The following is an 18302-nucleotide window of genomic DNA, read 5'->3' on the forward strand; positions in this document are numbered from 1 at the left end:
CCAAATCATAAAAGCATCAGATAGGATCCTTCTTCTATTTTCTCCTAATATTTGATCTGTTTCCTGACTGTCTTCCCCTCTGTTATTTTTTAAAAGTTTAAAAAAAAAAATATAGCAGAGTGTAAGTACTACCAAATTCTTCTTGCAAATGTGAGTGCAACACCAATGCGTTTGTGGAGCTCATATTCAGGGTGCCATCTACTGGCATGCAGGGCCGATAACGCTGTCAGGAGTCTTAATGAAGTTTGGGCAGCAAAGGATTTCTACCTGGAAATCCTAAAGGAGGAACTTTTGTAACTTGTACCTTTCCTTCATATTCTGCAAGATCTCCTTCATATTCAGCAGGATCTCACCTTGCTTTACACTAAGACAAATAAAATCTGATGGAGGAAATGTTGAGGTTTGGTTTTTTTCTCTTTTCTTTTATGGTAGTTCCTGTAATTGTAGTGCCTCGGAAAGTCTCCTTGTAATATTCTGATGTGTGTGAATTAGTTCCATTTTGGGGGAAAATTAACTAAGGTTCAACGAGATTAGAATAAAAATTTTCAGAAGTCTTTGCAGATTTGTCATTTACTGACTTTGCTCCTACTTGAGATCCAGGGCATGACTTTGTCATACTATTAAACTTTTTTATAGCACATCATGTACTGACACCACCAGACAGAGACTACCTAATTAAAACTCATAATGCTCCCAAGAAGAGATATGTCAGAGTTTTATAGGTGGGAGATTTCAGAAGAAAATCTGAGAGATGTGCTCCAGCCAAACATTGGCTCGGTGACAGAGCCAGTGTTGCTCTCGTCTCTCGAGTCTGATCAGCTCTCCAGCCTGGAGCCTACTGAAAATCTGTTGAGAAGCAATTTTGGTTTGATACCAACATGAAATACAAAATGGTTTGACTCTCCAAGTTTAGAAAGAGGAAAAATTCTTTTCCTGCTTAGCGCTGCTGCAGACCTTACTGCCAAAATGGCAAAGTGTCCCTGCAACATGGGTTTGAGTGGTGACTACTCTGAAGGGTGGTGAGAAGTGTCTCAGAGAAGAGCACACAGAGCCGTCTCCTAAAGGTCCACATAAAGAGTTTTCCCCAGTGTCATATAACAGCTCTAAAGTAGAAATAGACACGCATACACCTGAGTAGCAGGAAACAGCTTTAGCCAAATTTTTCTCCTCTCTTTCTGTGGTTCAACTTCTGTAGGGATCCTTGAGTAACTAATTCAATGCAGGAAAGAGCCAACAAGCATAAGCTTTACTGTTGCTTTTACTCAAGTTAGTGTTTCTATCATGGCACATAATGTTGAGTGAGCAATGGCTAATATTGAAGCACTTTCTTCTTCTCATTTCTCTCTTCAAGACTGCTGTGTTTCCTCATTTTTCCACATCTCTGGCTGTTTGAGTTTAAAACCCCCTGAAGATATTCAAAAGCCATCTGGACATGGTCGTGGGCAACCAGCTCTAGGTGGTCCTGCTTGAGCAGGGCAGTTGGACCAAATGACCTCCAGAGGTCTCTTCCAACCTCAACTGCTCTGTGACTGCATGACCTCTCACTATTGTCCTCTACATCTAAGGCAGATTCCTGTAAGGAATTGATTTATCAGGGCCAGGAGAGGGTGAAGCTATGAGAGCTGTGTCCGTCTACCAGCACAATGGCTGTGGTCCTGCCCAGACACATGCAGTAGCGCTCCTCATCTCCCTCTCCCACCTTCACACTGGTACCGTATCTTCTTCTGCTCTGATGCCTTCATAGAAACGGACTTTCTTGAAATCAGGGAATTTCATCTTTTAGAGTATTCAGAGTTGGGGAGATGTTGCTAGAAAAAGCTGTGCTTTTCAAACCCACTTGGAAAATGCTGATTTTCAACGGTTTATAATATTATAACTGCACTTAAATGGATTTCCATTTCCCTGGCTCCATAGTAGGGAAACCAGCAATTCCAGATTATATAGTATCTCTTCCTTACACATTTTCTCATACGGTTACACAGCAATATAAATAGCAAGTTTTCTTGTGATTCCTACCATATTACTTCACCCACGATTTACGTATAGTAGTGCCAGGGTGAACTAGTGGGGAGGAAAACAGAGTAAGTAAGTGTTGTACATCACTGTCCTGATGTTTCGTACAGGAAATATAAAGCAACTCTTGCTGATGGAAAATATTTTGGGAGTTTGAATAGCTAGAACAGTTTGTTGAGTTGCATTATGGCTGAGTCAGGAGGTTGAACAGCAGCACGGCTAGAGGAGGTGATCATTCTGTACAAGTTTCCCCTGGTCCCTCCAAGGGCTCGAGAGCTAGTGTGCTCAGCCATTTCTTCATTTCAAAATTTAAAAAATGAACAGAGAAACAAAAATCCCATCTATGCTGTTGGTAGAATTGTAAAAATTAAGGGAAATTTTATTAGATCTGGGTTTGAATCCAGGACACTAGCAAGGTTGCAGCACGGTCCTGTAATGCACTTGTAACATGCATGTATCGAACTGTGGAGGTAAGATATGTTAATTGGCTTCACAGCGTGTCTTTTTCCTTTGCAAGATTTAAAATGTGTAGTGTGAGCAGGGCCAAAGACAAAGCATAGTGGCTGCCAGCTGGACGTGACAAAGGCTTGCAGGGAGATTACACCATAGAGGAGAATGGCTTTTGAGATAAGGATAATCTTTTACATAAACTAACTCTTCCAAGGCAGTTTGGATGGGTGAGTGATAAGGACAATAATAAAACCACAGGCTGACACAGCTGGTAGTTATCCTTGTGTTCAAAGATGATCAAGATCTTGCCAGAAAGATAACTCAGCTTCTTCTCCTGACTACAGTGACATATAACTGGCATTGATACATTTTTGTGTAAAGGGTCCCTAGATTTATGCTCTTATTTTATGTTCTTCAGGTCAACCCAGTAACGATGGAAAGGTCTACAGCTTCTGATATGGCCTCTGAAAAGCCTAATCCTTCCCACCACAGTACGGGGGCTGTTCAAATGAGGATCAAAAATGCCAACAGTCACCACGATAGACTGAGCCAAAGCAAATCTATGATTCTGTCCGACAATGTGAAAGTCACTGAGCCTGTAAGTAAAATACTACTAATATTTTCTTCGTCTTCCAATTTTTCTAAAACTACAAAATTACCTTAAGTGTAGTTAAGTTACTGGTTTCATGATCATCCTTTCAAGGAGGGATTTAATGGCACTAATACATTTTTAGGAGTATGGCTAGACATTGGAATAACAATTTCCCTTCACTGAAAGACAAAATTTGGCTTTGGTGGCTGGGATCATAGCATCTACTCAGCATTTCAACTCCCAAGTGTTACAGTACTTAAATATGGCTGCTGTAGAGAATAGTACTTACAGTGTCAGATATATGCCACAATTTCTCAATAGGCAAATGCTAAACCCAGAGAAAAGTAAAGAAATGGAAATTACAGCTCCATAAATAAAGGACAACTTTGTCAGCAACAAAAATAGGTCTTGCTGTAAGAATGAATGAATTGTAAAAACCAGACACTGAAGTTCTCTTATTACTTTAATAGTTGATAGAGTTGAAAGAGTTGAGTCATTTTTTATCCATTACCATTTTTTTTTAAATTAAATAGTTAGTGATGAACTCTATTGCCAGTTGCGTCCCTGCCCCTGTACTCCTTCTGAGCTACTAAACAAACTGATTGGTATGAGTCTCCCCTGGTTAATTTTCTTCCATAATGGTGGCAACTTGCAGCTGAGGCCATATGATGTTACAAAATTATTTATGTAATGTTAGCCACTTTTTGGACTCCAGATCCATTTTGTTCTCAGAGAATGCAAATGAGGGAGAAAACTCTGCTGGCTGGGGACAGAGTCCCGGGTCTCAGTCACTTCTCACAACCATGCCAGCCATTAATTTTTTGTTTTGTTGATGTAATGGATTCCTATGAAATATTCAGCTTTCTAACAAAGTTTTTAAATGGACGAAGCCTACAATAACAGCTGTATTTTCTTCTCTTTTTACTTTAAGTTCAAACTCAAAATTCAAAGTTATTTAGAAATGCATTATTTTAATGATTAATTTCTCTGGTATAGCTGAATTCATTTCACCTTCTATTTCTGGAGAGAAAAGTCTGTTTAGATCTTAGCAGCTGATAAGATACTCATTTACGTACTGTTTAAAAGATATTGTTCATCTCAGACAGACTACATGTTTCTTCCTTTTTATCTGATGTGAAATGTTCCTCCATTACAAACCTGAAACGATGCTTATAGTAACTTACTGGGAATACTATAATGTATTACCAGGAAGAACTGTACCTTTGAAAAAGTTTAAAAGTTAAGTATATTTAATGATGCCTAACATATTTTATTGGCTGTGTTTAACAAAAGGCACTAGGCTGCAGTTGTTTTTGACAAGCATGAAAACATCACAGCATGAGACTGCAAAAGGAATTATGTAGAGAAATTACAAGTGATCCATCTCTCAATGAATTATCCACCTCAATAGCCTGCAGAACTCAGCTACCAATTAACACCTACTTTATTACATGTTGGGATGTACTTAATAACTTTCATGTGTTTATGCACTATTACCTTGACTGATGCCTCTTGTACAATTAGGCATAATTGGCATATCAATATGCAAAAGTTAAAAGGATTAACCCTCTTAAAACTAATGAGCATTTCTGTATCCAGCTGCTAAATGAGACAAAATTAGCATTTTTCACTTTTGGGCAGGATTTTATCATGCAGTTTCTCATTGTTGATATTACCTTGTTACATAACTTTAGTTTTGGGGATAGTATGCTGGACTGTTACAGAGCAAGGGCTCTAAAAAGTTAAATTAGACATAAATATTCACTGCCGCATTCCAATAACCATAGCAGGTACAATATATGTTCATTGGCTGAGAGCTGAAAAGTTGCTTTGTATTACATTTGTTTAGTAGCTAATTATATAAAAGTGGAATTTTACTGAATATATGTCATTTTACCAAGCAAACTTGGCTCCCACATAATAGATTGAAAGCTTGCCAGGCTACTAATTTCCTTTCTATTTCAATTCTTTTCATCTCTTTTTGCCATGCAGAATTTTCTGACTAGATATTGACAGACTGAAAGTGTTTTGGCGCATTTACTTAAATAAGCCTCTTAAAGTTGTTTGCTAACGCCCAAACCAAAAGCAAAATTCCTAAGGATCCAAACGTTTTCAAATACGTGCATTAAATGCACTGAGATTCAAGTTAAAAGAGCAGTGAAATATCAATTGCATGTATCAATTGCACGCTGACGTATCTGAATCTGTGCATGTGACTTGTGAAGGATTTGGGAAAAGTGATGGAGAAGAGTAGTCTCTGTCCAAGTGTCTTGAGAAAGCAGGGTCCAACTGATATACACACACATATGTCTATATGTATATATATATATATGCACATTTAATAATCTCGTTTCAAAATTCGTGACCCTCTTTTCCAGTGCACTTATATACACAATCTTCACTTTTACCTTTAGAGGCGCACAGATCTCTGCTAAAAGATACATATTGCCAGTATGTTAAGCAAAGCTAATTATTTTGTGCTAGAAGATAAAAAGGATTTATCCTGATTTTCTATTTGGCAATTTTCTGTTTTCAACAATCAGCCTCTGTTTAGATGATGGATATGATCTGTAAGGTATCCACTGATATGCTTATTTTCTATTTTACATTGACTGAATATTTTTGTCCTATCATCGGAGAGATTTTTCTTTTTTAAAAACTAGAAATAGCTGAATAAGAGACTCCATATTACTCTTTTGTCACCCATATTCAGCATGTGCACTAAATTCTATGTTCTATTAATAAATGGGTTAAATCCTCTTTACCCAACTTATGCAAAACCTACTGACTTCTCTGGATTAGGGCAATCAGCATTTGGCACATTTTGAACAATCAGTAGAAAGATATATTTATAAAACATATTTGGAAAAAAATTAATGCTCTGGACAATAAAGGGTAAAAACCAGGCACAAAACTAGAAAGATCACTGGTGATTTATAGAGAAGAAAATACCTGATTTTTTCTAAGGGATTTGTTGTATTCTCAAGTATTTGCTCTGATGCTTGTAAGCACACCTGGGGCTATGCTTTTGAAGGTGGACAGATTATTTTCTATAGTGTGACAAAGAAGGATATGCATCATACGTCACTAGGTCCATATGCATTTGTGCATTTTATAGTAGTAAAGATGCAAATGTGGAATGCATAAGCTAACTGATGCAAAAGCTGAATGTAGTTTCTTAGGGGTTTATGTTATTTATTTTGATGGAAATGCTTGAGCTTTGTGCAAAGGTTGAAATTGATATTAATGTAGAGATTAAAGAGCACAAATCACGAAGCTGGACACAGACTGTGGTAAGCAAGGGCTCTTTCTGTGCTTCATGTTAGTGTCTGAACTGGCAATGTAAATGAATATTTGCTATTTTCATCTGTTAAACCCCAGGGAAGTGCATTTTGCTTCATTCAGAACAACTTCAAACAATGAAATGTCTTTTTTTATTGGTGTCTATATTAAGAATTAGAACCTATTTAGACATTCCAAAATGTTAATGTATTAGAGCTTTTTCTGATGAGGTTAAACAAACTGGTAGGTTTATTTATCTCTCTAATACATTATCAGGGAAACGGGAAGAATCTTCTTTTGTCTCTTACTCCTGTGATCATAGAACACTTGCCAAAGTTATGGCTAGCCAAAAAGACAGAAATAAAATTGCTAAAAATATAAGCCTTCTGTTTAGCAGAGTTTTTGAGCCATATTTTGAAATTGCAGGGCTTGTACATGTTTACTTCAAATCAAGCTTATAGTCAAGTTTGAGGCTTTGTTTGTATAGATTGTCCTGAAGTAGAACCTGATATTTAATTAAAATGACACTAAATCACATTGAATTGATAAGACTTGGCATCTCAAACAAAGGTAATTGCCCGTATTGGTTTTGTACAAAAATAGAGCTGCTTGGAAAATGTGCAGCCAACACAGACTGTCAACTCCATTTATAGATCAATATGTGAAAACCATTGATCAGGCAGGCATGTGTAACAGTAACACTTTGCATTTATTTGTTGTTTTTATACCATGTTAAGGCTTACAGGATTATCGGCTTCCAAAATATTTTGACTTCCTCATAAATATGTTATCTGTTTAATGTTAATTACAAGACAGACTCCAGCCCTCTTCTAGAGTATTTTCAGTTTCATTGCTATGGGTAGTTTTAGCTGAAAATGGATTATTTCAATCTCTGAGAGATCATTAGAGCTTCTTTTATAGTATGGTTTATTTAGGGAAAGTTTTTGATGATTCTTTTTTTTTTTTTTTCTCAGTTTACTTTTTTTCCTGAAGGAAAAAACAAATCTTGACAAAATATTTCTAAAAGCAGAAAACCTTCTCCTGTCATAGTTGTGTTCATTTAAGGTGGAAAGGGAAAAATATTCTCTTTATTGTGTTCTAATAATGACTGCCCAGGCTTTATTCTCTGCAAATTTTATCATCATACACTAGTCCATTATAGATGCACTGTATAGATATCACTTTAAGGAAATAGGTGTGTTCTCTTCAAGGTGTTGCACAAATCATATGAGAGTATTGGGACAGATGTAGAAAAATGTATGAGCTTCCAATGACAAGTGTGGTAATTATTAATAAATGCAAGCTTACACCTTGCTCGCCCCAAATATTTCAGAGTAGGTATGAAAGCAGTGAGTCCATAAACACCGTCCAGTTTTACTTCTTGAACATAAATACTGGAAAGGAAAAGGAAAAAAAAAATCTGTTGAGTAACATTAGTTGTTCTCCTTTCTAGGGCAGGAAAATGAGAAATGAAGTCTGTCATATGTCCCCTTACTGTATTCAAACTGGTTTTGTGCTTTCAAAACCTAGATCCTCTCTTTGGTGTGTGTGATGCTTGCAGACTGACTCGTTCGGCCCTCGACTCCAGGTTTTCAACCATTTCATACACGTGTCGTCCCTCGCTCCCCACCTGAGGAGCAGCTCCAGCTCCAGGGCAGAGGCCCTCAGCCTGCACTGGGCACCGCTCCCAGATGCACCCCTACATGCTCATGGATGTCCTACATACCATAAACTCCTTTGACATGGAGGCTGAAAGTTGAATATTAATGCATTAGAATATTTTAGGGTTCAGTTTACATTCAATAAGCAATTTTTCTCAATGGAGAAATGCAAATTGCCTCCCAACCTTTTTTCAGGATCAGCATTTAGTGTGCAGGCGGTTTTTCAGGCTCAGAATGAGCCTTTTGTTTTTCCAAATATTTTTTTTCTCTTTTTTTCTCATATACGCCCTGTGAGAAGGTATTCTTTATTGTATATTTGTATTATAGCACTTCAACTGAAATAATCTTGGCTAAAAAGGAAGAAGTTAATTTTATTGTTAAACTCCCCGTTTGTTTCTCCTCCAAATATTTTCACTGTACCGTTTCAGCTGTGTAGCTTGATAGGCAGCATCATAATGAGATCATAGAAAAAAGAAATAACCAGCACCTATTTCTTCTTAAAAGCTAGGATAAATTCATTTCAGCTCTATTAAGGGAGTGGTGAATGTAACTGGTTTGGCTTCCTTGTTAAACCAAACTGAAGTTCAGACGAGATATTATATGAGTCGGAATTGCTGATTTTGACTTTCACTCAGTGTGACAGAAGGGTAGAAAAAAGGTTCAAAAACCTCCAGGTTTTTTTTTTTTTCTTTTTTTTTGCAATCTTACATTATCTCATGCTGTGAAAATCTTTACTCTATTTACCAAGCACAAATTAGTCTTGCCAAAGGTTCTGAAAGTTTGCTACTTCAGCTTAGATCCTAAAACTTCAAAGAGAGTTGCAACTCTACAAATTAGTGTATGTGCTCTGCCATGGCTATTTTAACTTGAACTTAACTAAATTCGTTTATAATTTAGTACTGATTGAATGCTGCCATAAATGTACACGGGATACATTTTTTAAAGTTAGTCCTCTGATTACTAATTTGAATAAAAAACTCTAACCTTGTTAGCATCTGGACTTATTTCCATAATAACAACCCCTTCAGAACCTACAAAGTAATGAATAATTGACAACAAATGAAATGTTTTGATAGTTGTCGGCACAAAGCATGTTTAATGTTTTGTGTTGCTTCCTAGCTAATTATGTAGATGACACATTTGTCAGACCTTGACTGCCATTAGAAACGTGTTTCCAGAGGGGAGAAAAACAGGCTATTCATAGAGTAATTAACTAGAATGCTCAATGACCTGTGAGAGATTCAAATGGCTGCCAGTTCAGACATTGTTTTGTTACAGAAGCAGAGGGGTAATTAAAATTCCAAATTACAGTGCTATGATGAAGCATTTGTTTGTTGACAGTATACTCTTACTCTAGTTTGTTAATTCTTTTTTAAATTGCTTCTAATCCATTTTATAGCTTTAGGAGTTCCGTCTTTGAATTTACTGACAACTAATATTATGGCAAATTGTTCTTCAGCGGAGTACCACGGGCTTGGCAGTTTCATGGGAGCACAAGGTGGGTGGGATAGAATCGCTGTTCTTTCCCTAAACTGACATACCATGTGCTGTCATCGAGACGCGTCTAACGCGACCCATCTTGTGAAATGATATGTTCATAATTCTGCGTTAGGGAAGATGTCTAGTTAGGGGAGGAAATGGTTCAGATAAAGTAATAATAATCAAACAAATTGAGGAAGGTGTCCTAAAACGTTAGCGGAAAAGCCCTGATACGGCTGGGGTGAGGATGACCGTGGGTTAGGTAAGCACTTTGGGAAGCTGAGGTCGGCTCGATAATGGGGAATTGGAGGACAATCATCTGCATGAAGAAATCAAGCACGAGGTACGAAGAAGGGGATATTTCATAAGACTCGACTGTATCTTTGCCAACGCCCTTTGAGGCAGTAATGTACATAACAGGCTAAGACGTCTTTTCCCATATAAATGGGGACTCTTTGCAAGTCCAAAGTGCTAAAGTTCTCTAAACAATGAATTAAATGCAAGCCCGGGTGAAATATTTATTTACTTTGCCAAAAGTGAGAATATGGTTTTGTTAAGGAGATCTGACAGAAGTAACATGGTGTTTGATGCAGGAGAGCTGACAGCGGCATGGAGTGAGCGCTGATTATCCTGAAGACACTGTCAGCTAGGATTGATTTCCACTTTCTCCGTTTATGTAACGGTTCCTGTAATACAGCTGACCCCAAATCACGTTACCTTGTCATTTCTCTGCATGGATCAAGAAGAGATGAGCTGAAAATAGCTAGGCACTGACCTTGAACTTGCCAGAAAAGTGAGAAGTGACAGTGGGGGATTTTCAGCGTGCGGTCCCCGCACAAAGGCGCGGGCGGCTGCTCTGCAGTTGCAGCAGCACAAGGGGGCAGAGCAGCACTAGAGATTACAGGTGAAGCTGCTGAGGCTACAGAAGCACAAGTCTATGCCAAATGGCTTGCTTTTTTTTTTTTTTTTCCCTTGCTTCCCCCCCCCCCTTTAAAAACTGGGGAGATGCTAGCTAGAAGAGCTTCCGACTCCAAAATGTTGATGTTCCCATCATCCATCGCTTGAAAATATGATTATCTGAAACAATGCTTAATATTGAAATACCTTCCTAACTGAATGCATTGCTAGGAAGTTTTGCATGCTCTCTGTGAATCTCTCCCTGTTGTTTTCCTAGCATCTAGTGAAAGAATGAAACATTTGTATTATCATTAATAGAGTTGTCTACAATTTGGGGGATGTTTGACAAGATCAATGCATTCCTCAAAGCCTGCAAATCCCTTTGAATTTCATAGAAAACATGCTGTAAATATTTTAAAAATATTTTTAAGCTGATAGGACAAACTAAAAAAGGGTAAAAAATTTAAAGAGGGTTTTTTTTCTTCAGATGTGTCTTTTCTCTCTGTTGTAATATATATCTTGAGGGGGAAAAAAAAAGAAAAATTAATTGTGAAAATATTATTTAATTTACCATCTAAAAACCATTCTCCACTTCTTTTGTTTCGTATTTTCTTTTCATCTGTGCTTGCCTCTGAACAACCCTTTTTGTCTTTGATGCTGGCAGTAGCTGTGGAGACATGAGATGCCAGTGCTGGTTCTTCTCAAGATCTGGTGCTTTGCGGTGTCACCACATGGTGCGAGAACTTGGGGCAGGACCAGGAACCCAGTACTCACCCTGTAAGATGTCTGGCCAGACTTCCCACCTTCATTTGGCGACGCCAAGGCATGCGTGCCTGCTGGAAAGGCGATGACGGGCACTCCAGCCCCGACCTTGCTCTTCTGCCTAACCAGTTGGTGGTTCCCTTAAAACGTGATCCTTTCCCTCAAGGGAATATCAGATACTGTTCTTGCGGTGCAGGGTGATTTGACTGCTCTTCCCTTCGATCTAATGCTAGTTACTGTTCGCTTGCATTGTTAGGTATCTTTGGAAAAGGAAAATATTGCATTTTTTTTCCATCAATGAATCCCTTTTTTTCTTCAAGACACTTGGGGAAGTAAACCGTGGCTTTGCAAACTGATAGAAAAGCAGATATAGGAACACTCAGAAAATATCTTCTAGGGTAGTGTTAGTAGTTCTTCAGTAAACACAGGGAAATGCAAGGGGTAAATACGTGTTTCTTCTTTTGAAACTATTGGTTTTACTGTAACCTATGGAATACCAGTGGAAACTTATGGTAATATCAATTTTTGGTCACATCACACAAGACGTGATGTATTGTTTAAGAGCAGGGTACAAGTGCAGACTGAGGTTACCGTTTCCTAGTGGCAACTAGTGAGTGGGGCTGTGTAACCATCAAGAATTTAGAAGCAAAAAAAGACATCTCCCTTTCATTCCTTCTATCAAAAATGTGAAAAAGTGATGAATTTGATGTTAAAAGAGGTGAACTGTAACAACTCCAAATGTTTCTCTGCTTTGTCTTAGCTTGTTCAAAACAAAAGGGCAATCATGGGGTTGAATCAAGTGCTTGTAGCTCAAAACTTGCTTGGTCCAAAATTCTGCAAAATGAAGCCTTTGAGTTGTCCTGGTAAGGAAACTAAGCAGACTAAGAAAACTTAGACATGAGGTTTTAACTAAACAGAACCCCCTGTATAGTATTATCTTCTGTAATTTAAAGACAAATTCAAATTGAAATGATCCCAGTTCTTTTGTATCATTTTCATTATTTCATAGTCCATTCCACACATCCTTGGTTTTTTTGCTAGTAGGAAAAACTTATTTCATGCATCTGTTCTGAATGTGCTTCTCAGGCTTCTATTTTTTTCTGCTGTTTTATCCTATAAACAGTGGCACTCAAATATATAGACCTCTTAATGACACTAAGTTACTACCCTGATGCTAAACGGCCCAGCGCAGTATAAAGCTACACCTCTTTGCTTCAGGAGTGAGACAGCAACATGCCACGATGTTAGAGAGATAATATTTTATATAGGCAATATTTCAGTTGGCTTCCATGATAGCCTTCTGTTGTATTTATTTATTGCAACTAAGTGGAGAAGGAGCTGGACTGCAATTTGCCATGTTTCTCTTGGTCCCAGCTTGGACATTGGCCTGTCAAGAAATTATGAGTCCTTTCTTCTGTTTCTCTACCTGTAAAATGAGACTGAGGATGATGCATATCTCCTTTGCACACATTACAGAGTCTGCCTCAGAGCTGGGTCGACTGTTATGTTTCAATCATGCTCATTACGTAGATAATTCTATTCTCATCATATTAACTCTATTAATTGAAATAGAATTATTCCACAATTATGCTAGAGTAACTGAGAGGTGAACTTGGCCCCAGGTCCCGTACATTTTCCTTATCTATACTCTCTGTGCTTAACTGTTTCACTATTTTTCATCAAAAAAGTCTTGTTTTGGCTGCGTCATTAATCAGTTCTGTTCCCTTGATTCCTGAAAAGCACCCATGTGCTTTTCAGCGGCATTAGGTTTCTCGGGGGGCTTTCATGTTTTATAGTGTATATTTCAAAAGGTATGCTTAAAAGTGTTGTTTAAAAGAGTCTCTTTGGCAATATGTGTCAGTGCACACCGTGACAAGGAACATAAGCTGTGGAATTATATTCCTTTTACGCTATCTTTATTAAGTACTGTATTACGGCTAAATTGTGGCATCTAACACATTTCCTTTCAAAATGCCATAAGGTTTGAAATATGTAGGTACTGAAACTGAGATGATATCAAACTTCCCATAGCTAGTCTTGGGCACCTGACCTGCATAGTTTCCCACAGGGGAAAAGTAAGCTCCATTTCTTTAAATTTCCAATGAGAAGGGACATGTGTCTCCTTGCATTGAGTTACATTATATCACACCATGTGACGCAAAGTGACCCAATGCAACGTGACAGGAGAGGTAAAAAACTAGGCATTTTTTTGTTTGTTTTATTACTGCAGTGAAATAATTGCACTACTGATGCAATGAAATGGGGATCAAATTATTTTGTGCATGCCCTATATACATGTGCTATTGCACAATATATGCACATGCTTACTAAATGTTGTTTAATGCACCGAGAAGAGGTTTTGAAACAGACAGTAGAGTGTCCTTGTTAGGCAACATGCCTATTCTTAGACAAATAGTTGACAGCAGCTTTCTCCTGCCCTAAATCAGATCAAATTCCCTTTGAAGTCAGCTTTTTTTTTTTTTCAGGACCAATAAGTGCAGGATCCGATCCAGTCATGTTAACATGGTAATATTTTATTTTCTGTTTGATTTCTTGTTTAGTGAAGTTCATAGCCTTAATGGAAATAGGTCTTGATCATCTGTGATTTTGTGTTTGTGATTGTGCATGCATACATACACTGCAATTTCACAGCCATGGCAAGACTGGAATTCAAACCATCCCCTTCAAAGGGCCCAAGACCTTACACCTTGAGAGAAAGAAGGAGCCTAATTGTTTAGTACACCAGCTGTAGGGGGAAAAAATGTATTTCAGAGACCAATACTACTATTTTATATTTGTTACTTTCGCACAGTACTGAATACGCCTAAACTTTAGAAATAGTTATGCATTTCTTTTCATGATTATTGACTGTCTGAGCTGCCACATATTCTGACAGTTACAGTAAAAAGTTGCATTTAAGAGTACAGCCAAAACCCAAATAAAGCAAAAATGTGCTATCCTTTCTAGTCTCTGAATCTTCCACAGTTTTGGAATCAAATTTAAAAGATTGTGAAATACCCTATCCCATTTTCCCTTACTTCCCTCCACCCCCAGAGCTCTGCAAGAAAGATTGTTTTCCAGGATATTTCATCCATGGCCAGAACTGGAAGTACTGCAGCTGTGATGAGCGAATCTGTTCTCATGACATCTCTAGCCCCAAGGCAGGTAGAAAACCCAGACGAGCATCCAAACTTTTGTGTATTTATTTGGACCAAACCTGAGTTTTGGACCAAATGAGCTTCACATCAGCGGTTCTGTCATCCTTAAGAGCTCATTCTTCTTGATTGCGGTCCTGAAGTCAGACTCTTACTTTATAACCTCATTACACAAAAACCAATGTTTAAAAATTAAAGTGCCAGGTGCCAACTCTTTTCAGTAGTTGGCTACTTCAACTTCGAGCTTTCCATTTTTTATCAGCAAATGATAAACTGAAAATTCAGTGTTCCCAGTTTAGATCTTTCTCAAAATTAAAGTGTAAATCTAAAGTGGCCACCTGTAAGCACTAAAACCTGAAGATATTTGGACACAAGTTAAACAAATTGTTTAAAAAACTGCCAATTGGTTGCATCAGGTTTTAAGAACAACTTTGCAGGGAAGATCCAAAATTTGTGTTTTAACATTTTCAGGCCTGATTTTCTTTCTCTGAGGGCATGATTTTTTTTTTTTTTTTCTTTTAATCAAGAAATTGAAGAGGTGGGAGAATAAATAACTTGACTGTAGATAAACTGTTGCAGAAGAATAAGGATGATAATACTACCACAAATATCTCAAAAGCATGGGAAAGGTTGGGTGAGTGGGCTGGTGACTGTGAAAAGCATGGAGGAAGTAGAGAGCCGAAGGATTTGGAGGCAGGTGGGCTGGAAGAAATAGGGTGGGAAAGGTGAATTTGCTGCAGCTGCTTGGAGCTGTGGACCCTGGCTGGAGGAAGGGTCATGCTCCTGGTCTGCAGTGCTGGTGCTTTGCTGGCAGCCTGGGAAAAAGCTCCTCATCTATTCTGTGGCTTAGCTGAAAGCTATGCAATGCATGTCCAGGTAGGTGAGGACTTCCATGTATGGTGGTTTGTAGAAAATCTTTAATTGCACTGAATTTGGCTGAAACTCCTGATCCTCCAGTCTTGTGGGTCGCGTGATTTTTATGATGATCTAAACAAGAGAGACATCCTAGTACACTCTGAGCACATTACGTGCCCATGCACCACCAATCCCTTAAAGACTGTTATTGTTTTCCAAGAATCTCTTTTAGTTTTATTTTTTTTTTCTTCATGTAAATTCTTTCATGGTTTTATGGCAGATGAGCCTGATTACATGAAAGTTTACCTTTCAAATACTTCCCATTTATCACGCAGTTTCCTTACCTAGAAAATCCCAACACAGTCACTGCTAATGGTTGATAAGATTTGTACCTGGTAGATTCTAAATTACATTAATGCATAAAGCCGGTGATGCCAGGCTCCCTATTGTTACAGTTATTAAAGCTGTAACTGAAATGATATCTTTCATATTGATCTTCAGCTAGCAGCTCTTATCCAGAAGCTTTGTTTCACATTAAAGACACTAATGATTGTCTCCACAAAATGAGCAGCTTAATAGTTAGAAAAAGTTAAATGGAAAAAAGAAAAAAACTTTGATAGCCACCTTTGATAGCTCTTCATTCCAACATCTCTCATAGCCACAAAGTGCAAGCCAAGCATTAATAGACCTTTTAATAAAATGACTTAAAAGAAATCAATGGGATTTCTCACAAAGCCTAATTTCCAGCAAGATACATTATTTAAATGTTTGTATTCCTTCTGAACAGCTCATGTCCTCCCATAGCTGCCAGAGTTTTTCCTGGAATATCTCAGGGTATCTTCCTAGGGTCTTCACTTATTATTTTCACGGGTCTGGTTTTGATTTATTACCTTATTGAAAAATTTTTAAAAATGGAGAAAATATAAATCCTGTACTCTTCCAAGGCTGGCAAAATTTCCTGTAGACATAGAGATAACAGCAAAGTATTTATCTGTGGGGCAGGGAGGCAGTCTAGTTACTAACTAAGAGCCTTTTTGAGCAGTCACAGGTACTTCAGTTCCTTGATGGACTATAAGAAATCTTTCTCTTTCCTTACCTTCAGGGGAAAATGGTATATCCTACCAGTACAGCTCTCCAGCTGCAATTGTGATAAATGTGTCTGCAAGGCAGGAGGCTTTGACTTAGGCTGGAGTTTATGGGTGAAGAGAATATTATTGCACTTGCTTTTTTTTTCCTGGGACTTTTGGGTAGGTTTTCTGTTAGTTTTTAGCTTGCTTGTTTGTTTTGGCTTAGGGTGAGGAGCAGCTGCAGGATTTCTTTTTGTATTTAACTAATTTTTTTTTTTTTTTCTCCTTCCCATTTTTGGCTATGGCAGGCAGTGCAACATAGGTGTTTTCCATGAGACCATGTAGTGTAAGCAGAGAAATACATGTGAAATATTTATGTTCTCTGAGGTTATTTATTGTACTTAATATGTGACATCTGTCTATTTAAAGACTGATATCAAAGGGAAGGACTTTTTCTGGATGGCCAGCAGCAAACCCACGAATTGTTCTATTTGGGTCAACCAAGTCATATTTATTATTTTCCATAAACAGAGGTATAGTGTGCTGGCAACGTAGAATATAAGGTATCAAGTTAATTTGCACCACTATAAACTGTAGTTCAACTGAGATGATACCCTATGTGTTCACAGTGGGATGGCTTTTCCCTGATAAGTTCTAGTCAATCCACAGTAACGATTAAGTCAAATACTTCGCACATTAAATGTTCATATAAGAAATCATAAGGGTGAAAAGAGAGAGGGAAGGGAGAGGAAAGAGAATTGTGTTGAGCAAAAAAAAACCCACAAACCAACCACAGAAAAGAGTGGACTATGCAGAGGTCTGCAGCTACAAAATATTTCCCTCTTCTCTCAATATCACGTGGGTATTTAGCCCTTATTTCTGCTGCGTTTTTCCCAGGCTCCAGTAGAAGAGCCTGGGTTAAGCTAATGCAGGGACATGTTTTGGCTGCTTATTATTTATTACAATTTTAGTTCCAGGTTTCAAAAACAATTAGGGAAACTGCTTAATAGGAAAATGACTCTAATTACTTGTTAATTGAGGTTATCTGCTTCACATTATTCAAAACGTAAATTGTGTTGACACTTGTACCCAGATATGATTACTTAATAAACAGACTGAAGATACATCGTGAGTGCATGCACCCCCAAAAAAGAGGCATTTTATTTTTCAACTCTGTTTTGCTCATCTGAAAGATGTTAAAAAATATATATAATTTACATTAAGCTCAGTTATAGCATGTTAGTTCAAAAATATAAATTATATGCTTCAATTAGTGGAAAGATGAAGAACTGAAACTTTCAAGTAAAAGGATTTATTAAGCTTATATAGAATGTCTTCAGGTAAGGTTTACACAAAATTAGAAACAAGGTGGCATAAAGTATGGTGTTACCTCCTTAATAAATAATTTAGCTGATAAATCAAGTATCTGGATCCAAATAAAATACCAATGTTAATATTTGTCGTATTAGTATTTAATCTTGTGTTTGGTTTTGGGGATCTACAGAAAGAGGAGGAGTGCTATTTTTTAAAAAATAAACTCATTTGGGGATGAGAGACACAGGGTTCTGAACAAGATTATATTTTCTAGAACAAGGTAATTCTATAGTGGGAGAATAAAAACAAAGTATCCTGTTTCCTTGGACATTAGTGTGCTCTGGGACCTCTACTTTTTTTACAGAAATATACAATCCCTATTCTTTAAAAAGTCTTAGGCCATGAGTTAGATTTCACAGTAACCAAATGACTAAAGACATATAAGACCACGATTCCATGTGATGGAAACCTTTGTATTTGCCAGCCACATCGGTAGTGGGTAGGATCAACTGTTTTAAAGTATTCTTTTTTGGTTTTGGCAGGTTTAAATTTTTTTTTTTTTCAGATGTAGGTTGCAAACATCATAATTTCCTTAGGAAAACAAAAATGTTTATTGCAGAAGAAAACCAATAAGAAAAGATGAAAGGTAACATTTTTGTTCTAAAGACTTAACTAGTGAACCTGTTGAGAAGAGAGAGATTTCACGTGTGTTTCACCCTGGAATTTCCTTGTTTGAAATGAAAGAAAGGCTTCGGTTCAGGCAGAGAAGCCATGT

At 37.6% G+C, this 18302-nt stretch overlaps 1 protein-coding gene across 8 annotated transcripts in view; it reads left to right on the plus strand.

Annotated features, from left to right (window-relative positions):
* The window catches only part of ARHGAP15 (Rho GTPase activating protein 15), a 331375-nt gene that overhangs the window by 14705 nt on the left and 298368 nt on the right, over nucleotides 1–18302 (plus strand). For 7 of the 8 annotated variants that reach the window (XM_087731936.1, XM_087731934.1, XM_009461784.2 and 4 more), the window contains one exon: nucleotides 2882–3061. In XM_087731936.1, coding sequence (XP_087588062.1) covers nucleotides 2897–3061 — 165 coding nt within the window. In that variant the 5' untranslated portion in view covers nucleotides 2882–2896. Of the gene's footprint in view, nucleotides 1–2881; nucleotides 3062–13622; nucleotides 13663–18302 lie in introns of those variants that run through there. The other variant, XM_087731940.1, reaches the window with a different exon arrangement.

The sequence above is a fragment of the Nipponia nippon genome, unplaced genomic scaffold (genome assembly GCF_047370975.1).
Source record: "Nipponia nippon isolate SJK-2023a ecotype South Korea unplaced genomic scaffold, ASM4737097v1 scaffold_5, whole genome shotgun sequence".
In the NCBI taxonomy this organism is placed as follows: domain Eukaryota; kingdom Metazoa; phylum Chordata; class Aves; order Pelecaniformes; family Threskiornithidae; genus Nipponia; species Nipponia nippon.